Genomic DNA, 18,262 nt, shown 5'->3' on the forward strand with positions numbered 1-18,262 from the left:
CTCTCCTTATCCACTCACACCTACCTCCTAGCTTTTGGGTCGAAGCCCTCCACACCGCAGCCTACCTTCATAATATCCTACCCACAAAACGACTCAATTTCTTCACCCCAACTTTTGCCCTCTACCTTCGACACCCCACTTACGACCACCTTCGGGTTTTCGGATGCGCTTGTTATCCGAACACGTCTGCCACTCAGCCTCATAAACTTCACCCGAGGTCCACCCGATGCATATTTCTAGGTTACCCACCAGATTTCCGTGGGTACCGGTGCTTTGACCCTACTACCAGGAAAGTTTCTATATCCCGGCATGTTACCTTTGATGAAACGGTCTTCCCTTACACCATTCCCACACCCACATCATCCTACCGTTTCCTAAATGACACTACACTACCACACGGCTTCACTTTTACCCGTACTGTCCACCCTCCACCACTTGAACACCACCAGCACCATCATCCGCCTACCCCACCACCAGCACCATCATCCGCCTACCCCATCACCACCTCCACCGAGGCCCACCACCACTTCACCATACACCTACACTTACACCCGCAGACAAAGAACCACCCAACAACCACCTGCCCCCACCTCCATTCCGACGGCCCAGTCCCCTTTTCCTAGCCAACCTGTCCCACAGCAGCTGAACACCAGCAGACCACCCCCAGCCTACGGCTGCCACCCAACAACCAGCACACCCCGCAGACCAACAACCTGCTCGTCCTCCTACCTCACACCCAATAGCCACCCGCTCAAAAACCGGTAGCCTTAAACCTCCCTAATACTCACTTAATACTACCACCATTTCACCCGTTCCTAAAACCTATCAACAGGCCTTCACCGACCCGAATTAGTTGCGTGCCATGCAGGCTGAATTTAGTGCTTTACAGGAAAATGAGACATGGGAGTTAGTCCCTCGGTTGGTAGATAGACCGGTTATCAGGTGTATGTGGTTGTTTAGCCACAAATTTAAATCAGATGGTTCACTTGAGAGGTATAAGGCGAGATTGGTTGTTAATGGAAAATCTCAAACTGCGGGCATTGACTGTGAGAACACCTTTAGTCTGGTTGTAAAACCGGAAACTATTATGACTGTGTTATACCTTGCTGTGTCCAAATCATGGCCATTCATCAGTTAGATGTCAAGGATGCCTTCTTACATGTCCACCTAAACGGAACCGTTTTTATGCATCAGCCCCCCGATTTTATTGATAAACAGTTTCTAGGTTTTGTCTTCAGGTTGAAGAAATCGTTATACGGGCTTAAACAAGCTCCCCATGCTTGGTACACACGCTTTGCAAATTACATCTTATCCCACGGGTTTTGAGAGTAGTGCGTGTGACAATTCTTTGTTTATATACAGTCACGGACAAGATCTGGCATATCTTTTGCTTTATGTTGATGATATTGTCCTCATAGCTTCGTCTGACAGATTGCTGCATAACATCATTCAGACACTCTCACGAGAGTTTGCTATGTCTGACTTGGGTAACTTGCATCACTTCTTCTTGGGTATCAAAGTTACTCGCACTAAGGATGGCTTGTTTTTTTATCAAGCTCAATATGCTAAAGACATAATTTCTCGGGCCAATATGACATCTTGTAAGCCATGTGCTACTCCCGTTGATCTATCATCCAAACTAAGTGCCACGGATGGCCCACTTTTTCATGATCCCACTTTATACCGCAGTCTTGCGGGGGCCCTACAGTACCTGGCTTTTACCCGTCTGGACATCTCTTATGCAGTTCAGCAGGTGTGCTTATTTATGCACGAGCCACATGAACCTCGTTATGCATTTATGAAGCGCATTATTCGATACATACAGGGGACCTTGGCCTATGGTATTCGTATGGTAAAATCTGCTACAACTTCTTTGGTTGCATATTCCGATACTGATTGGGGCGGATGCCCAGATTCCCACCGCTCTACGAGTGGCTATTGTGTGTTTCTTGGGAATAATTTGCTTTCTCCTCTAAACGCCAGCCAACTGTTTCACGTTCCAGTGCAGAGGCTGAATACCGCGGTGTTGCGAATGCTGTTGCTGAAATCAATTGGCTACGAAACTTACTGCTTGAACTGCATGTTCCTCTTCTTCAGGCGCCGATCGTCTTTATTGATAATGTCTCTGCCGTATATCTGTCTGACAATCCGGTGCAGCATCAGCGTACGAAGCATATAGAAATCGATATTCATTTTGTACTGGAAAAGGTTCGCCTTGGACATGTTCGGGCATCACACGTCCCAGCTCTGTATCAATACGCGGATATTTTTACGAAAGGATTGTCTCGGCAACTGTTTCAATCATTCATGTCCAGTTTGACCGTTTGTCCGATGACTGCTCAAGCTGCGGGGGAGTATTAGCCGAGATTTATGCCACTGATTACGGTTTCCATATTTTAGAGATTATAATTGTATTTATGTATTGATTATTGTTTCCATGTATAGTGCTAGGGTTATCCCCTATATAAAGGGATCATATGTATTGTTTTAAGGCATTCAGAAAATAATACAACAAGCATTTTTAGTATTTTCCACTTTCAAATGGCATTATAAACCATAATATATGGATGATTAAGAAGAAATAGTGTCTCCATGTAGGGATACACTTTAAATGAGAAGGTTAATCCATCAATCCGAAGATTATCAACGTGTTTTGAGTAAGGCTCGTAAACAACAGCAAGTCGTCCACATTTTCCTTCTTCTAGAATAGCAATGATAGGTTCACCACTCTTCCGAACCCCCCTTAGCATACCATTTCCATTTAGTGTAATCATGAATAACTTTGTAAAAACACCACCCCCCATCTTCCATACACAGAAATCCTTATTAATGACCCGATGATCGTATCCATACACAACAAGAGAGTCCCTTAGATTAGACATGAAATTTGATTATTAGTGTTTGATAACCATCTGGTAAGGTAATTTCTGTAAATTCTTCAGTTGTCATATCAAATGAAACAATAACCTGGTAACAATCCATTCAGTGGCAAGCCAATAAAAAACTCCATCTATTACTAGCTCGTGGTGTAGATAAAAAGAGATTGAGTTTCTAGGTAGATTGACGCCATATGGACTTCTCCAAGCCCCCGTGCTTAAAGTAAAAACCTCAACCTGAGAGGAGATGGGGTCTATGGGGATCACGTAGCCATGTTCACCTCGAACAATATGGACTTCTCCAAGCCCCCGTGCTTAAAGTAAAAACCTCAACCTGAGAGGAGATGGGGTCTATGGGGATCACGTAGACATGTTCGCCTCGAACATTGGCTGAACCATTAAGGTCTAAGCCGAAAGTCAAAGCTTTTATCAAAAAAGCTTGACTTTCGGCTTTTAAAAGCCTATAAACTGAAAAGTACAGGTTAAGAACACTTACAAAAGGTCCTAGCTCAACTTTGGAACTGAGGTGGAGTCTCCCTTCAGCTGGGAATCTCCTAGAGAGTGAGAAGAGTGATTTTTAAGAAGGTGCAAGTGTAAATGGCCATCCCTTGCACTTATTTATACTTGGAGCTGAATTCCTAAGATCAAGCCAGGTGTTAGAGGAGTTACAAGATCACTCCACGTGTCCAGGGGTGTGTTAAATGCCAGCAACGAGTCCATGGTTTCGAATTCATGTGAGTTAGAGTGGTTTGAGTGGTGATCAAGGCTGAACTTGCAGCTGTCCATAATGTTCTGCACATGTGTGCCCATCGCGCTACGCGACCGAGGAAGGAGTGAGGCATCGCGCCCCATGACGGCCTCATGTTTCAACAACAAACTTTCAAAACTTAACACATTCAGTCTCTCAACCTTATAACTCAATATAACTTTCTTTTCTGACATATTTGGCCCTTCTAAGTTAGTATTGGGTATTCCTGGGTGTATAATCGAACATCATTAAGCTCCGGGTTCGTTAAAAGGTCACTCAGAGGTATAATTAAACATGTTGACGCTTTTAACCCTTAAACTCACAACTTCTCAAATTTAAACACAAATGGTATCGTTCGTCCAACAAGTGGCTCGTTAAAGAATACGAATACTCTAAAAGGTCCTTCAGAGGCTTAGTTTAAGCATGTTGACACTTTTAGTCACTCCACATACATCTTTTCATTGTTTGGCAAAAATAGTCCTTCCTAGTCAAAGTTTAACATAATTAGGGTTAAGGACACGTGTCAACACACCATTGGACACGATTTTACGAGGTGTTACACACCACGATATGGAAAGAGTTGACTAAGTGTCAGAGGCTAGGCGGGGTTATGTTATTTTGATACTAGGAAGCTACTTGAGTGTTCATACAAAAGGTTCACAAGTGAGGTAGTGGAACTAGGTTGGAAAGCCAAAGCTCCCATGGGTCACACTTTGACATGTCACAAGTTCAACCATATGGAAGATGGTGAATCGTGATTGTTTTCAACACTTAGATTATAACATGTATGAACTTTAAAGTAAAGAGTACTGAACTCATAACTTGATGGAAATCACCTCAACACAAACCCATAACTATAGGCTAAGTTGCGAGCTTGGTGGGTACAAGATTTCACCAAGTTTTAGCAAAGAAATTGAAGTTATATAAAGATGAACAAAAACAGAAAATAAATCTCTCTTTGGATCTCAAATATGGTGAGGTTCATCTTAGTTTGCCATGGCAAACTTGTGAAAACCTTCGTAAAGGTTATCCAAGTAAGATAGACGAAGAAACAAGCAAGAATGAGTGAAGAAGTGAGCTAGAACTCACTTTAAAGACTCGAAAGTTTTCTGCCCAAAATCAGAAATTTGGATGTTCTTGAGAGGATTTGAGAGTGAGTTTGGAAAGTGAAAATGAGTGTTAGAAGTGTTGTATTTATAGTGGGTGATTAAGGTTAGGAGTTAAGAGTGTTTTAAATGAAGTTAGGTGGGAGATATGATTGAAAATGGACCAATCTCGTAGCTAAAAACAACATTCTACGGATTAAGGGTTTTCATGGTTTGCGATAGACAGGGCTTAGGGTATCGCGCCCTGTGAAACCCCACTTTATCAGCACCAAGTTTGATTTATTGCATTTTGGCCCCTGAACTTTGAGATTCTTATTAGAGTAAACTGCCACTTTGGTCCCTGTGGTTTGGTCACTTTTGCCACTTTAGTCCAAAACTCAAACCTTTTGCATCTGGGTCCCTGTGGTTTTGGTTTTATTGCCATTTTGGTCCAAAAAATGAAATCAGGTCATATTTGTCTTATAAAATCCTGCTATTTTGTCTTTTTTCTCAGTGGTAAAATGGTCATTTATTTTTTATAAATAAATACCAGGTTTTATAAGACAAATATGATCTGATTTGCCCCTGAGGAAAAGGATAAAATTGTAGGATTTTATAAGATAAATGTGACCTGATTTCATTTTTGGACCAAAATAGCAATAAAACTGAAACCACAGGGACCCAGATGCAAAAGGTTTGAGTTTTGGATTAAAGTGGCAAAAGTGACCAAACCTCAGGGACCAAAACCTCAGGGACCAAAATGGCAGTTTACTCTTATTATTATTTTAAGCTATAACTTTTGTATTTGGCATAAAATTAATTATAAAACATGTATGAAAGCATAGATTGAGTATCGTGAATGCATGTACTGTCACACCCCAACCAATGGCGGAAACATCGGGATGAGACGAAGTGTGAAGATTGCTCGACACATCATAACGCTATTTGTGACAATAATTTAATAATTCAAATTTCATTTCCATAGTAAATTGTCAACAATACAAGAAATACAAATAACAACATGTTCGAAGAAATACATAACAACATAATCAAAATTGATACAACATTTAAACCTAAACGTCTATATGTGTATCTAGGCATCAAGCCTACTTCATTTCATGGTCTCATCATCCTCAACCTGTAACATGTTTAAAATACAATTCAATGCAAAAGCAAAGGCGAGTATACAAGTTTGGTACATACATAGCATAAGATAAAAGTGTGAACAATTCCTCATAGCAAGCATGCGATTCGAGATAAACATTAAATATGGCATGTGTCTAACATATCAAACCAAGAAAACGCAACTTGCTCATGACATAACCAAAGTTTCAGTAGAGGCGGGTCGTTAATCCTATAGCGCTACATATGTCAAGGTTTGGCTCGTACGAAGTTAATGATAAGTTCAACACATAAGAATCACCCAAATTTAAAGTATCAAGCCATCACATATACAAGCATGTTATAGGAATGTTCATGTGTTTAGACAAAAGTTCATGTGTAAGTTTCAATAGGTAAACATGTTACACCCCAAAAGTGGTAAAAGTAAAAAGGGGAAAAGTACGAGTATACTCACGGTTTACAAGTCGTGACTTGAAGTTCCGAGAGCAAGTTGGTGGATGGATTAGTTTGGAGCACCTTGTCCTTCTACACAAGGAAACGTAGGTGTGTGAGTTTGGCGTATAACGGAAGATTATAGATTCGGAGTTTTAAAATATATAGAAAGTAACATAGGTGAAAATAATCATCTTGTACACATAACTCTTGTTCTTGACACTATTGAAACTCAAAAGAGTTGGTATGATTTCATGGATTCTAAGATCCATTAGAGTCGTAACAAGGGCATGGTCATAGATGATGTAACGTCCACTTAACAAATAACTATTAAGTCATCATCAAGTCTTGGTTACTTAGATGTATACATATAGAATAACTTAGATATTATATAGTTTTACAAGTCTTATGATTCAAGCATGAGGTAGGAGATTAATGTCTCCATTTAGGTACCTCTTTGTGTCATAGAATACATACATGAGGTAGGAAGAACAAGCTTCCATTTAGGCACCTCTATTGTTCACCACTACACTTGTTGTTATAAACAACAAGGAGGGTCATGAACATACAAGTATTAAGGTAATAACAACAACTAATCTATAGAAATAAAACATCAAGTAGTGAGTGGATTCTTATGAAGGATAGCCTAGGCTAAACCAACCATCACACATACATCAAGTTTCACACTTGAACACTACTTGTGGGTAAAACCCTAATCAAAACAGAAAGTTTGTGAGGTTTTAACATCTGATTTAAGTGTCTCAACCATGTTTTTAAGCTTAACCAACCATAAGAGAGGTTGTAAGCATTAGGACATTGGTGTGAGATGTGTTAGACACAAGTTGGATAAGAAATAACATGTTGTTGATTAATAGTAAACAAAACAGAAAGTTTTAGTCCATTTTAGGGCAAATCCAAGCATGATTCTTCCAAGGAAAAACCAAGGATTCAAACCCAAGGACATAACAAAGCAATAGGAAGAAGAACCAAGTGATTTGGTTAAGAAATAAGCAAGTTACACTCACTTTAGTGAAGTTACAAGAATCTGTCCAAAAACTCAGATTTACTGCAGATTGAGAGTGAATTTGTGAAGATTAGAGAGTTGTGAAAGTGTCAAATGGGTTGGAGAAGGTGGGTATTTATAATGAATGAGTTAGAAGGTGATTGGAGGTGATTAGAGGTGGATTAAAGGTGATTGGGTGGGTTGGATTATTGGGATTTCGTGCAAAAATTGAAAGGAAACACACATTCTGCCGAAACAAGGGCGTCGCGTGACGTCTAGGACCCTCGCGTCACGCGGCGGGTAGGGGTCTCCCATCTTTCGTTTTGTTACACTTTAGTCCCTGAAGTTTGTATTTGATCCTTTTTGGTGCAAAGTTGAGAGTTTAGGGACTTGTTTTGATATAAAAGCATAGTATAAGGTGTAGTTAAGCATGATGATCATAACCAAAGTATGTTTAAGCGTATAAATGTCATAACCAAGTATCGTTCTCGTTCAAAAGACGTTCAATGCATAAGTTTAGATTAATTACAAGTTTCGCACACAGTTTCCAAGAATAATGTTTAGACATTGATTGATTCACGAAGTCGAACATACGAGCATACATAGAGTGTGTATAACATAAATGTAACAAGATACAAGCTTCATTAATGACCCAAGTCTCGGTTTGATAATGATTACAATGAAAGGAACGATTACAAGAATACAAAGTTTCCAAAAATAGAAATCCAAGCAATGGTTTCTATATAGGGAAATTATGAAAACGCAGGGCGTTACAGTCTCCCCTCCTTTAGGAAATTTCGTCCCGAAATTTAGGAAGACGGAAGGTTTGAAAAAGTTTTGGTAATAAGGTCCAAAAAGGTCTTCAAAACACTGAATTTCTCATGGCACGTTTTACGAGAGTTTGGTAACATGGTGAAAACACTTATATATAGGAAGTACCAGCGGCGTATCCACCATCTTTTGACCATGTGACGTCCGTTTCGTATCCGGTGTCATGTTACGTTCCGTGTCTTACCATACACAATAGTACACTCTATGGTTCTCATACGACTATTACTATAATCCCGTGTGCACCCGCGATTACATTGATCGTCACATGATCCGCATAACTTGTACTAGTTGTGTATGAATTAAGGTATAAATAAATTCTAAAAATAAGATTGCGTGCACAGAGGCATAGCATATAAGCACGCTTGTGTTTCAAATAGTATAACAACGTAAGCGAATCCCTCGGGTTTCGCCCGCGTATAGTGCGAAAGTATAAATTTTGTGTAAAAAGCATGAGTCTAGTATAAGTTTAAATAAAACGCATGCCAGGAGTATGAGTAAAAGTATGAGTATATATGTGAGTACAATTTTGAGCATAAACGAATGAGCGTGAGCATAAACGTAAATCGTATAAATGAGAGTATATATATAAGTATGAGTCTATCATAAATTGTATAAATGCAAGTATAACTATGAATTTAAGTACAAACATAATTGTATTGGTATGAGGAAAATATATGGATGTGAATATAAGTTTAAGCATAGTTGTATAGGTACAGGTACAAGTAGGATATATGAGTATAAACACGAATATGAATATTAGCGCAACGTAATTGTGAGTGTAAGTATAATTGTATTACATGAATATAAACTTAGATATAAGTGTAGTGTAAATGTATAATTTGGGAACACGAGTATAATATAAAACGTATGAATATGTATATGATTATGAAAATAAGCATAAAGGTGAAAATATAAATATAGGTGTAGACATAAGGTGTAGAAATACGAATATGGATATGAGTGTAATACGTAATGATTTTGTTTATGATATGAATCGTAATATACGAATTTAAACATGAAAAGAAAGGCCAAGAAGTTTTGAGTATGAAGGTAAAAAAATGAGGGTATAAGTGTAATTGTCACGAGATATAAACCTAAGCACATAAAATGATATACATATATAGTTGTTTTGAGCAAAGCGTGACGTTTAATTAAAATCAAAATAGATTGAGTTGACATGACATATAGAATCTAGTTCATAAATGTAAAGAGAGCATAAAACATTTATTAGTTATGCGTGTTATACTTTGTGAAAGAAAGGAAATGCTACTCTTGTTTTAAAAAAAAAGAAAATTTGCATACGTTGAAGTTGGTTGATTCCCAATTGAAAATAGAAAATCTCTAGTTTAAGGATATAAGATGAGCCTTTTTCAATAGTTACGTTGAATACAAAATTTCGTGGGCAATGGATTTATTAAACCAACTAGGTTGTAAATTTTGAAAATCGAGAAATAAGCGTTTATGGTAAAGGTTAAGAATTTCGTGTGTGTGAGCTATATAAAAAAAATATATATTGTAGGATAAGGAATTCGTTCATATAAACAATGCATGCTGAAATAAATAGAGATTTGCCTAATGATAAAAGATTTAGATATAAACGTGATCATGTTTACGTAATATAGTCTATTAAGGAAATTATTGGTAACGATCACCTAAGTAAGGGAATCACCCCTAATACGTTGGCGAGGCCGTTGTAAGATGAGAAAAGAAACAGAGTTAGTCGTCAAGGTAAGGAAATCACTCCCACCTTGATTATATGTCTCCATTTATTGTTACAAGGGGTATAAATAAAATTATGTGAACTCATGCATGTAAATAATGTATAAATGTACGATAAAGTATTTGTACGATATACGCATAGAAAATGAAATAAAAAAAATAATTCGAATTTGAAAAGAGGGAGTAGATGAGACTTGGTCACAATGTTTGTTTAAGAAAATGAAATTGATCACATAGCATAAAGGGTCACATAACGTAAAGATTCAAGTTGATTTGCATAGTATAAAAGTTTAAATGTCTCATATAGCATAATCATGAATTCCACATAACATGAATAAATGAAAGCATTGTAAATTTAGTTTGTTCACGAGAGGGATTATCATTGTTTGTGATTGCGATAACGTGCGAAATGACTAAAACGACATTTCGAAATGAAAGAACGTTCAAGTATAAAATCACATATAAATTGAGTTACATAAAAGAGAGGCTCAATAAAACATAGGATTGTTTCGGGTAGAGAAACGTCGACAATTCCAAAGTGGGTCGAAAGTCCTTTCGATTTAGAGATATTGTGCTTTGGCCTATAAGTAAGATACTCTCGTCGAGAAGCGATTAACGGTATCTTACCCTTCCGGTTACTACACATCTCTAAATGATTGGAACATTCGGGACTTTGGCGAGAATAAAAATCAAGGAATGGGACTTAATCGACAAGATGCGGGTTTCACCCCTAACTTGACGATTTCGTACCCTAAATGTGGTTGGTACTTGTCGGCCAAAATAAAATTTTGACACTTGACAAGGGTCCACTAGAGTTGAAATGGAAATTACCATTAAGTTGTGGATGTCACTCCTAGCTTAATGGTGAAATTTCGTGCAAAAATAGATTAAAGGTAGAGTGAGAGTCGTTTACCAAATTGTGGGTTTCACGCCTATTTTGGTAAAGTTGTCTCGTTGGTATTACAAGAGTATAAAATAGCATAAGTGTATTCGTGTAGCCTTAGGAAAGGCGCATAAATTTAATAACAAGAAGTGTAGCTAGGAAGCATGCATGGTAGAGTACAAAAGTTTTAAACAACAAATAAGAGACAAAGTTCCTAAAACTATAGACTAGGGCAAAAGCATGGCAATTTTTCCTAATTCCCTATAGTTATGGCTCTGATACCAATCTGTCACACCCCAGCCAATGGCGGAAACATCGGGATGAGACGAAGTGTGAAGATTGCTCGACACATCATAACGCTATTTGTGACAATAATTTAATAATTCAAATTTCATTTCCATAGTAAATTATCAACAATACAAGAAATACAAATAACAACATGTTCGAAGAAATACATAACAACATAATCAAAATTGATACAACATTTAAACCTAAACGTCTATATGTGTATCTAGGCATCAAGCCTACTTCATTTCATGGTCTCATCATCCTCAACCTGTAACATGTTTAAAATACAATTCAATGCAAAAGCAAAGGCGAGTATACAAGTTTGGTACATACATAGCATAAGATAAAAGTGTGAACAATTCCTCATAGCAAGCATGCGATTCGAGATAAACATTAAATATGGCATGTGTCTAACATATCAAACCAAGAAAACGCAACTTGCTCATGACATAACCAAAGTTTCAGTAGAGGCGGGTCGTTAATCCTATAGCGCTACATATGTCAAGGTTTGGCTCGTACGAAGTTAATGATAAGTTCAACACATAAGAATCACCCAAATTTAAAGTATCAAGCCATCACATATACAAGCATGTTATAGGAATGTTCATGTGTTTAGACAAAAGTTCATGTGTAAGTTTCAATAGGTAAACATGTTACACCCCAAAAGTGGTAAAAGTAAAAAGGGGAAAAGTACGAGTATACTCACGGTTTACAAGTCGTGACTTGAAGTTCCGAGAGCAAGTTGGTGGATGGATTAGTTTGGAGCACCTTGTCCTTCTACACAAGGAAACGTAGGTGTGTGAGTTTGGCGTATAACGGAAGATTATAGATTCGGAGTTTTAAAATATATAGAAAGTAACATAGGTGAAAATAATCATCTTGTACACATAACTCTTGTTCTTGACACTATTGAAACTCAAAAGAGTTGGTATGATTTCATGGATTCTAAGATCCATTAGAGTCGTAACAAGGGCATGGTCATAGATGATGTAACGTCCACTTAACAAATAACTATTAAGTCATCATCAAGTCTTGGTTACTTAGATGTATACATATAGAATAACTTAGATATTATATAGTTTTACAAGTCTTATGATTCAAGCATGAGGTAGGAGATTAATGTCTCCATTTAGGTACCTCTTTGTGTCATAGAATACATACATGAGGTAGGAAGAACAAGCTTCCATTTAGGCACCTCTATTGTTCACCACTACACTTGTTGTTATAAACAACAAGGAGGGTCATGAACATACAAGTATTAAGGTAATAACAACAACTAATCTATAGAAATAAAACATCAAGTAGTGAGTGGATTCTTATGAAGGATAGCCTAGGCTAAACCAACCATCACACATACATCAAGTTTCACACTTGAACACTACTTGTGGGTAAAACCCTAATCAAAACAGAAAGTTTGTGAGGTTTTAACATCTGATTTAAGTGTCTCAACCATGTTTTTAAGCTTAACCAACCATAAGAGAGGTTGTAAGCATTAGGACATTGGTGTGAGATGTGTTAGACACAAGTTGGATAAGAAATAACATGTTGTTGATTAATAGTAAACAAAACAGAAAGTTTTAGTCCATTTTAGGGCAAATCCAAGCATGATTCTTCCAAGGAAAAACCAAGGATTCAAACCCAAGGACATAACAAAGCAATAGGAAGAAGAACCAAGTGATTTGGTTAAGAAATAAGCAAGTTACACTCACTTTAGTGAAGTTACAAGAATCTGTCCAAAAACTCAGATTTACTGCAGATTGAGAGTGAATTTGTGAAGATTAGAGAGTTGTGAAAGTGTCAAATGGGTTGGAGAAGGTGGGTATTTATAATGAATGAGTTAGAAGGTGATTGGAGGTGATTAGAGGTGGATTAAAGGTGATTGGGTGGGTTGGATTATTGGGATTTCGTGCAAAAATTGAAAGGAAACACACATTCTGCCGAAACAAGGGCGTCGCGTGACGTCTAGGACCCTCGCGTCACGCGGCGGGTAGGGGTCTCCCATCTTTCGTTTTGTTACACTTTAGTCCCTGAAGTTTGTATTTGATCCTTTTTGGTGCAAAGTTGAGAGTTTAGGGACTTGTTTTGATATAAAAGCATAGTATAAGGTGTAGTTAAGCATGATGATCATAACCAAAGTATGTTTAAGCGTATAAATGTCATAACCAAGTATCGTTCTCGTTCAAAAGACGTTCAATGCATAAGTTTAGATTAATTACAAGTTTCGCACACAGTTTCCAAGAATAATGTTTAGACATTGATTGATTCACGAAGTCGAACATACGAGCATACATAGAGTGTGTATAACATAAATGTAACAAGATACAAGCTTCATTAATGACCCAAGTCTCGGTTTGATAATGATTACAATGAAAGGAACGATTACAAGAATACAAAGTTTCCAAAAATAGAAATCCAAGCAATGGTTTCTATATAGGGAAATTATGAAAACGCAGGGCGTTACAGTCTCCCCTCCTTTAGGAAATTTCGTCCCGAAATTTAGGAAGACGGAAGGTTTGAAAAAGTTTTGGTAATAAGGTCCAAAAAGGTCTTCAAAACACTGAATTTCTCATGGCACGTTTTACGAGAGTTTGGTAACATGGTGAAAACACTTATATATAGGAAGTACCAGCGGCGTATCCACCATCTTTTGACCATGTGACGTCCGTTTCGTATCCGGTGTCATGTTACGTTCCGTGTCTTACCATACACAATAGTACACTCTATGGTTCTCATACGACTATTACTATAATCCCGTGTGCACCCGCGATTACATTGATCGTCACATGATCCGCATAACTTGTACTAGTTGTGTATGAATTAAGGTATAAATAAATTCTAAAAATAAGATTGCGTGCACAGAGGCATAGCATATAAGCACGCTTGTGTTTCAAATAGTATAACAACGTAAGCGAATCCCTCGGGTTTCGCCCGCGTATAGTGCGAAAGTATAAATTTTGTGTAAAAAGCATGAGTCTAGTATAAGTTTAAATAAAACGCATGCCAGGAGTATGAGTAAAAGTATGAGTATATATGTGAGTACAATTTTGAGCATAAACGAATGAGCGTGAGCATAAACGTAAATCGTATAAATGAGAGTATATATATAAGTATGAGTCTATCATAAATTGTATAAATGCAAGTATAACTATGAATTTAAGTACAAACATAATTGTATTGGTATGAGGAAAATATATGGATGTGAATATAAGTTTAAGCATAGTTGTATAGGTACAGGTACAAGTAGGATATATGAGTATAAACACGAATATGAATATTAGCGCAACGTAATTGTGAGTGTAAGTATAATTGTATTACATGAATATAAACTTAGATATAAGTGTAGTGTAAATGTATAATTTGGGAACACGAGTATAATATAAAACGTATGAATATGTATATGATTATGAAAATAAGCATAAAGGTGAAAATATAAATATAGGTGTAGACATAAGGTGTAGAAATACGAATATGGATATGAGTGTAATACGTAATGATTTTGTTTATGATATGAATCGTAATATACGAATTTAAACATGAAAAGAAAGGCCAAGAAGTTTTGAGTATGAAGGTAAAAAAATGAGGGTATAAGTGTAATTGTCACGAGATATAAACCTAAGCACATAAAATGATATACATATATAGTTGTTTTGAGCAAAGCGTGACGTTTAATTAAAATCAAAATAGATTGAGTTGACATGACATATAGAATCTAGTTCATAAATGTAAAGAGAGCATAAAACATTTATTAGTTATGCGTGTTATACTTTGTGAAAGAAAGGAAATGCTACTCTTGTTTTAAAAAAAAAGAAAATTTGCATACGTTGAAGTTGGTTGATTCCCAATTGAAAATAGAAAATCTCTAGTTTAAGGATATAAGATGAGCCTTTTTCAATAGTTACGTTGAATACAAAATTTCGTGGGCAATGGATTTATTAAACCAACTAGGTTGTAAATTTTGAAAATCGAGAAATAAGCGTTTATGGTAAAGGTTAAGAATTTCGTGTGTGTGAGCTATATAAAAAAAATATATATTGTAGGATAAGGAATTCGTTCATATAAACAATGCATGCTGAAATAAATAGAGATTTGCCTAATGATAAAAGATTTAGATATAAACGTGATCATGTTTACGTAATATAGTCTATTAAGGAAATTATTGGTAACGATCACCTAAGTAAGGGAATCACCCCTAATACGTTGGCGAGGCCGTTGTAAGATGAGAAAAGAAACAGAGTTAGTCGTCAAGGTAAGGAAATCACTCCCACCTTGATTATATGTCTCCATTTATTGTTACAAGGGGTATAAATAAAATTATGTGAACTCATGCATGTAAATAATGTATAAATGTACGATAAAGTATTTGTACGATATACGCATAGAAAATGAAATAAAAAAAATAATTCGAATTTGAAAAGAGGGAGTAGATGAGACTTGGTCACAATGTTTGTTTAAGAAAATGAAATTGATCACATAGCATAAAGGGTCACATAACGTAAAGATTCAAGTTGATTTGCATAGTATAAAAGTTTAAATGTCTCATATAGCATAATCATGAATTCCACATAACATGAATAAATGAAAGCATTGTAAATTTAGTTTGTTCACGAGAGGGATTATCATTGTTTGTGATTGCGATAACGTGCGAAATGACTAAAACGACATTTCGAAATGAAAGAACGTTCAAGTATAAAATCACATATAAATTGAGTTACATAAAAGAGAGGCTCAATAAAACATAGGATTGTTTCGGGTAGAGAAACGTCGACAATTCCAAAGTGGGTCGAAAGTCCTTTCGATTTAGAGATATTGTGCTTTGGCCTATAAGTAAGATACTCTCGTCGAGAAGCGATTAACGGTATCTTACCCTTCCGGTTACTACACATCTCTAAATGATTGGAACATTCGGGACTTTGGCGAGAATAAAAATCAAGGAATGGGACTTAATCGACAAGATGTGGGTTTCACCCCTAACTTGACGATTTCGTACCCTAAATGTGGTTGGTACTTGTCGGCCAAAATAAAATTTTGACACTTTGACAAGGGTCCACTAGAGTTGAAATGGAAATTACCATTAAGTTGTGGATGTCACTCCTAGCTTAATGGTGAAATTTCGTGCAAAAATAGATTAAAGGTAGAGTGAGAGTCGTTTACCAAATTGTGGGTTTCACGCCTATTTTGGTAAAGTTGTCTCGTTGGTATTACAAGAGTATAAAATAGCATAAGTGTATTCGTGTAGCCTTAGGAAAGGCGCATAAATTTAATAACAAGAAGTGTAGCTAGGAAGCATGCATGGTAGAGTACAAAAGTTTTAAACAACAAATAAGAGACAAAGTTCCTAAAACTATAGACTAGGGCAAAAGCATGGCAATTTTTCCTAATTCCCTATAGTTATGGCTCTGATACCAATCTGTCACACCCCAACCAATGGCGGAAACATCGGGATGAGACGAAGTGTGAAGATTGCTCGACACATCATAACGCTATTTGTGACAATAATTTAATAATTCAAATTTCATTTCCATAGTAAATTGTCAACAATACAAGAAATACAAATAACAACATGTTCGAAGAAATACATAACAACATAATCAAAATTGATACAACATTTAAACCTAAACGTCTATATGTGTATCTAGGCATCAAGCCTACTTCATTTCATGGTCTCATCATCCTCAACCTGTAACATGTTTAAAATACAATTCAATGCAAAAGCAAAGGCGAGTATACAAGTTTGGTACATACATAGCATAAGATAAAAGTGTGAACAATTCCTCATAGCAAGCATGCGATTCGAGATAAACATTAAATATGGCATGTGTCTAACATATCAAACCAAGAAAACGCAACTTGCTCATGACATAACCAAAGTTTCAGTAGAGGCGGGTCGTTAATCCTATAGCGCTACATATGTCAAGGTTTGGCTCGTACGAAGTTAATGATAAGTTCAACACATAAGAATCACCCAAATTTAAAGTATCAAGCCATCACATATACAAGCATGTTATAGGAATGTTCATGTGTTTAGACAAAAGTTCATGTGTAAGTTTCAATAGGTAAACATGTTACACCCCAAAAGTGGTAAAAGTAAAAAGGGGAAAAGTACGAGTATACTCACGGTTTACAAGTCGTGACTTGAAGTTCCGAGAGCAAGTTGGTGGATGGATTAGTTTGGAGCACCTTGTCCTTCTACACAAGGAAACGTAGGTGTGTGAGTTTGGCGTATAACGGAAGATTATAGATTCGGAGTTTTAAAATATATAGAAAGTAACATAGGTGAAAATAATCATCTTGTACACATAACTCTTGTTCTTGACACTATTGAAACTCAAAAGAGTTGGTATGATTTCATGGATTCTAAGATCCATTAGAGTCGTAACAAGGGCATGGTCATAGATGATGTAACGTCCACTTAACAAATAACTATTAAGTCATCATCAAGTCTTGGTTACTTAGATGTATACATATAGAATAACTTAGATATTATATAGTTTTACAAGTCTTATGATTCAAGCATGAGGTAGGAGATTAATGTCTCCATTTAGGTACCTCTTTGTGTCATAGAATACATACATGAGGTAGGAAGAACAAGCTTCCATTTAGGCACCTCTATTGTTCACCACTACACTTGTTGTTATAAACAACAAGGAGGGTCATGAACATACAAGTATTAAGGTAATAACAACAACTAATCTATAGAAATAAAACATCAAGTAGTGAGTGGATTCTTATGAAGGATAGCCTAGGCTAAACCAACCATCACACATACATCAAGTTTCACACTTGAACACTACTTGTGGGTAAAACCCTAATCAAAACAGAAAGTTTGTGAGGTTTTAACATCTGATTTAAGTGTCTCAACCATGTTTTTAAGCTTAACCAACCATAAGAGAGGTTGTAAGCATTAGGACATTGGTGTGAGATGTGTTAGACACAAGTTGGATAAGAAATAACATGTTGTTGATTAATAGTAAACAAAACAGAAAGTTTTAGTCCATTTTAGGGCAAATCCAAGCATGATTCTTCCAAGGAAAAACCAAGGATTCAAACCCAAGGACATAACAAAGCAATAGGAAGAAGAACCAAGTGATTTGGTTAAGAAATAAGCAAGTTACACTCACTTTAGTGAAGTTACAAGAATCTGTCCAAAAACTCAGATTTACTGCAGATTGAGAGTGAATTTGTGAAGATTAGAGAGTTGTGAAAGTGTCAAATGGGTTGGAGAAGGTGGGTATTTATAATGAATGAGTTAGAAGGTGATTGGAGGTGATTAGAGGT

The 18,262-nt window shown here is 36.6% G+C and overlaps 1 protein-coding gene across 1 annotated transcript; it reads left to right on the plus strand.

Moving 5' to 3' along the window:
* Positions 1-1,119: 1,119 nt before the first annotated feature.
* Positions 1,120-2,179, plus strand: LOC110942774 (uncharacterized mitochondrial protein AtMg00810-like). The gene is made up of 2 exons (XM_022184539.1): positions 1,120-1,283; positions 1,363-2,179. The coding sequence occupies exons 1-2, from the start codon at positions 1,120-1,122 to the stop codon at positions 2,177-2,179; spliced, it is 981 nt and encodes a 326-aa protein (XP_022040231.1).
* Positions 2,180-18,262: the final 16,083 nt, after the last annotated feature.

This window comes from Helianthus annuus, chromosome 15 (assembly GCF_002127325.2).
Source record: "Helianthus annuus cultivar XRQ/B chromosome 15, HanXRQr2.0-SUNRISE, whole genome shotgun sequence".
NCBI lineage: Eukaryota > Viridiplantae > Streptophyta > Magnoliopsida > Asterales > Asteraceae > Helianthus > Helianthus annuus.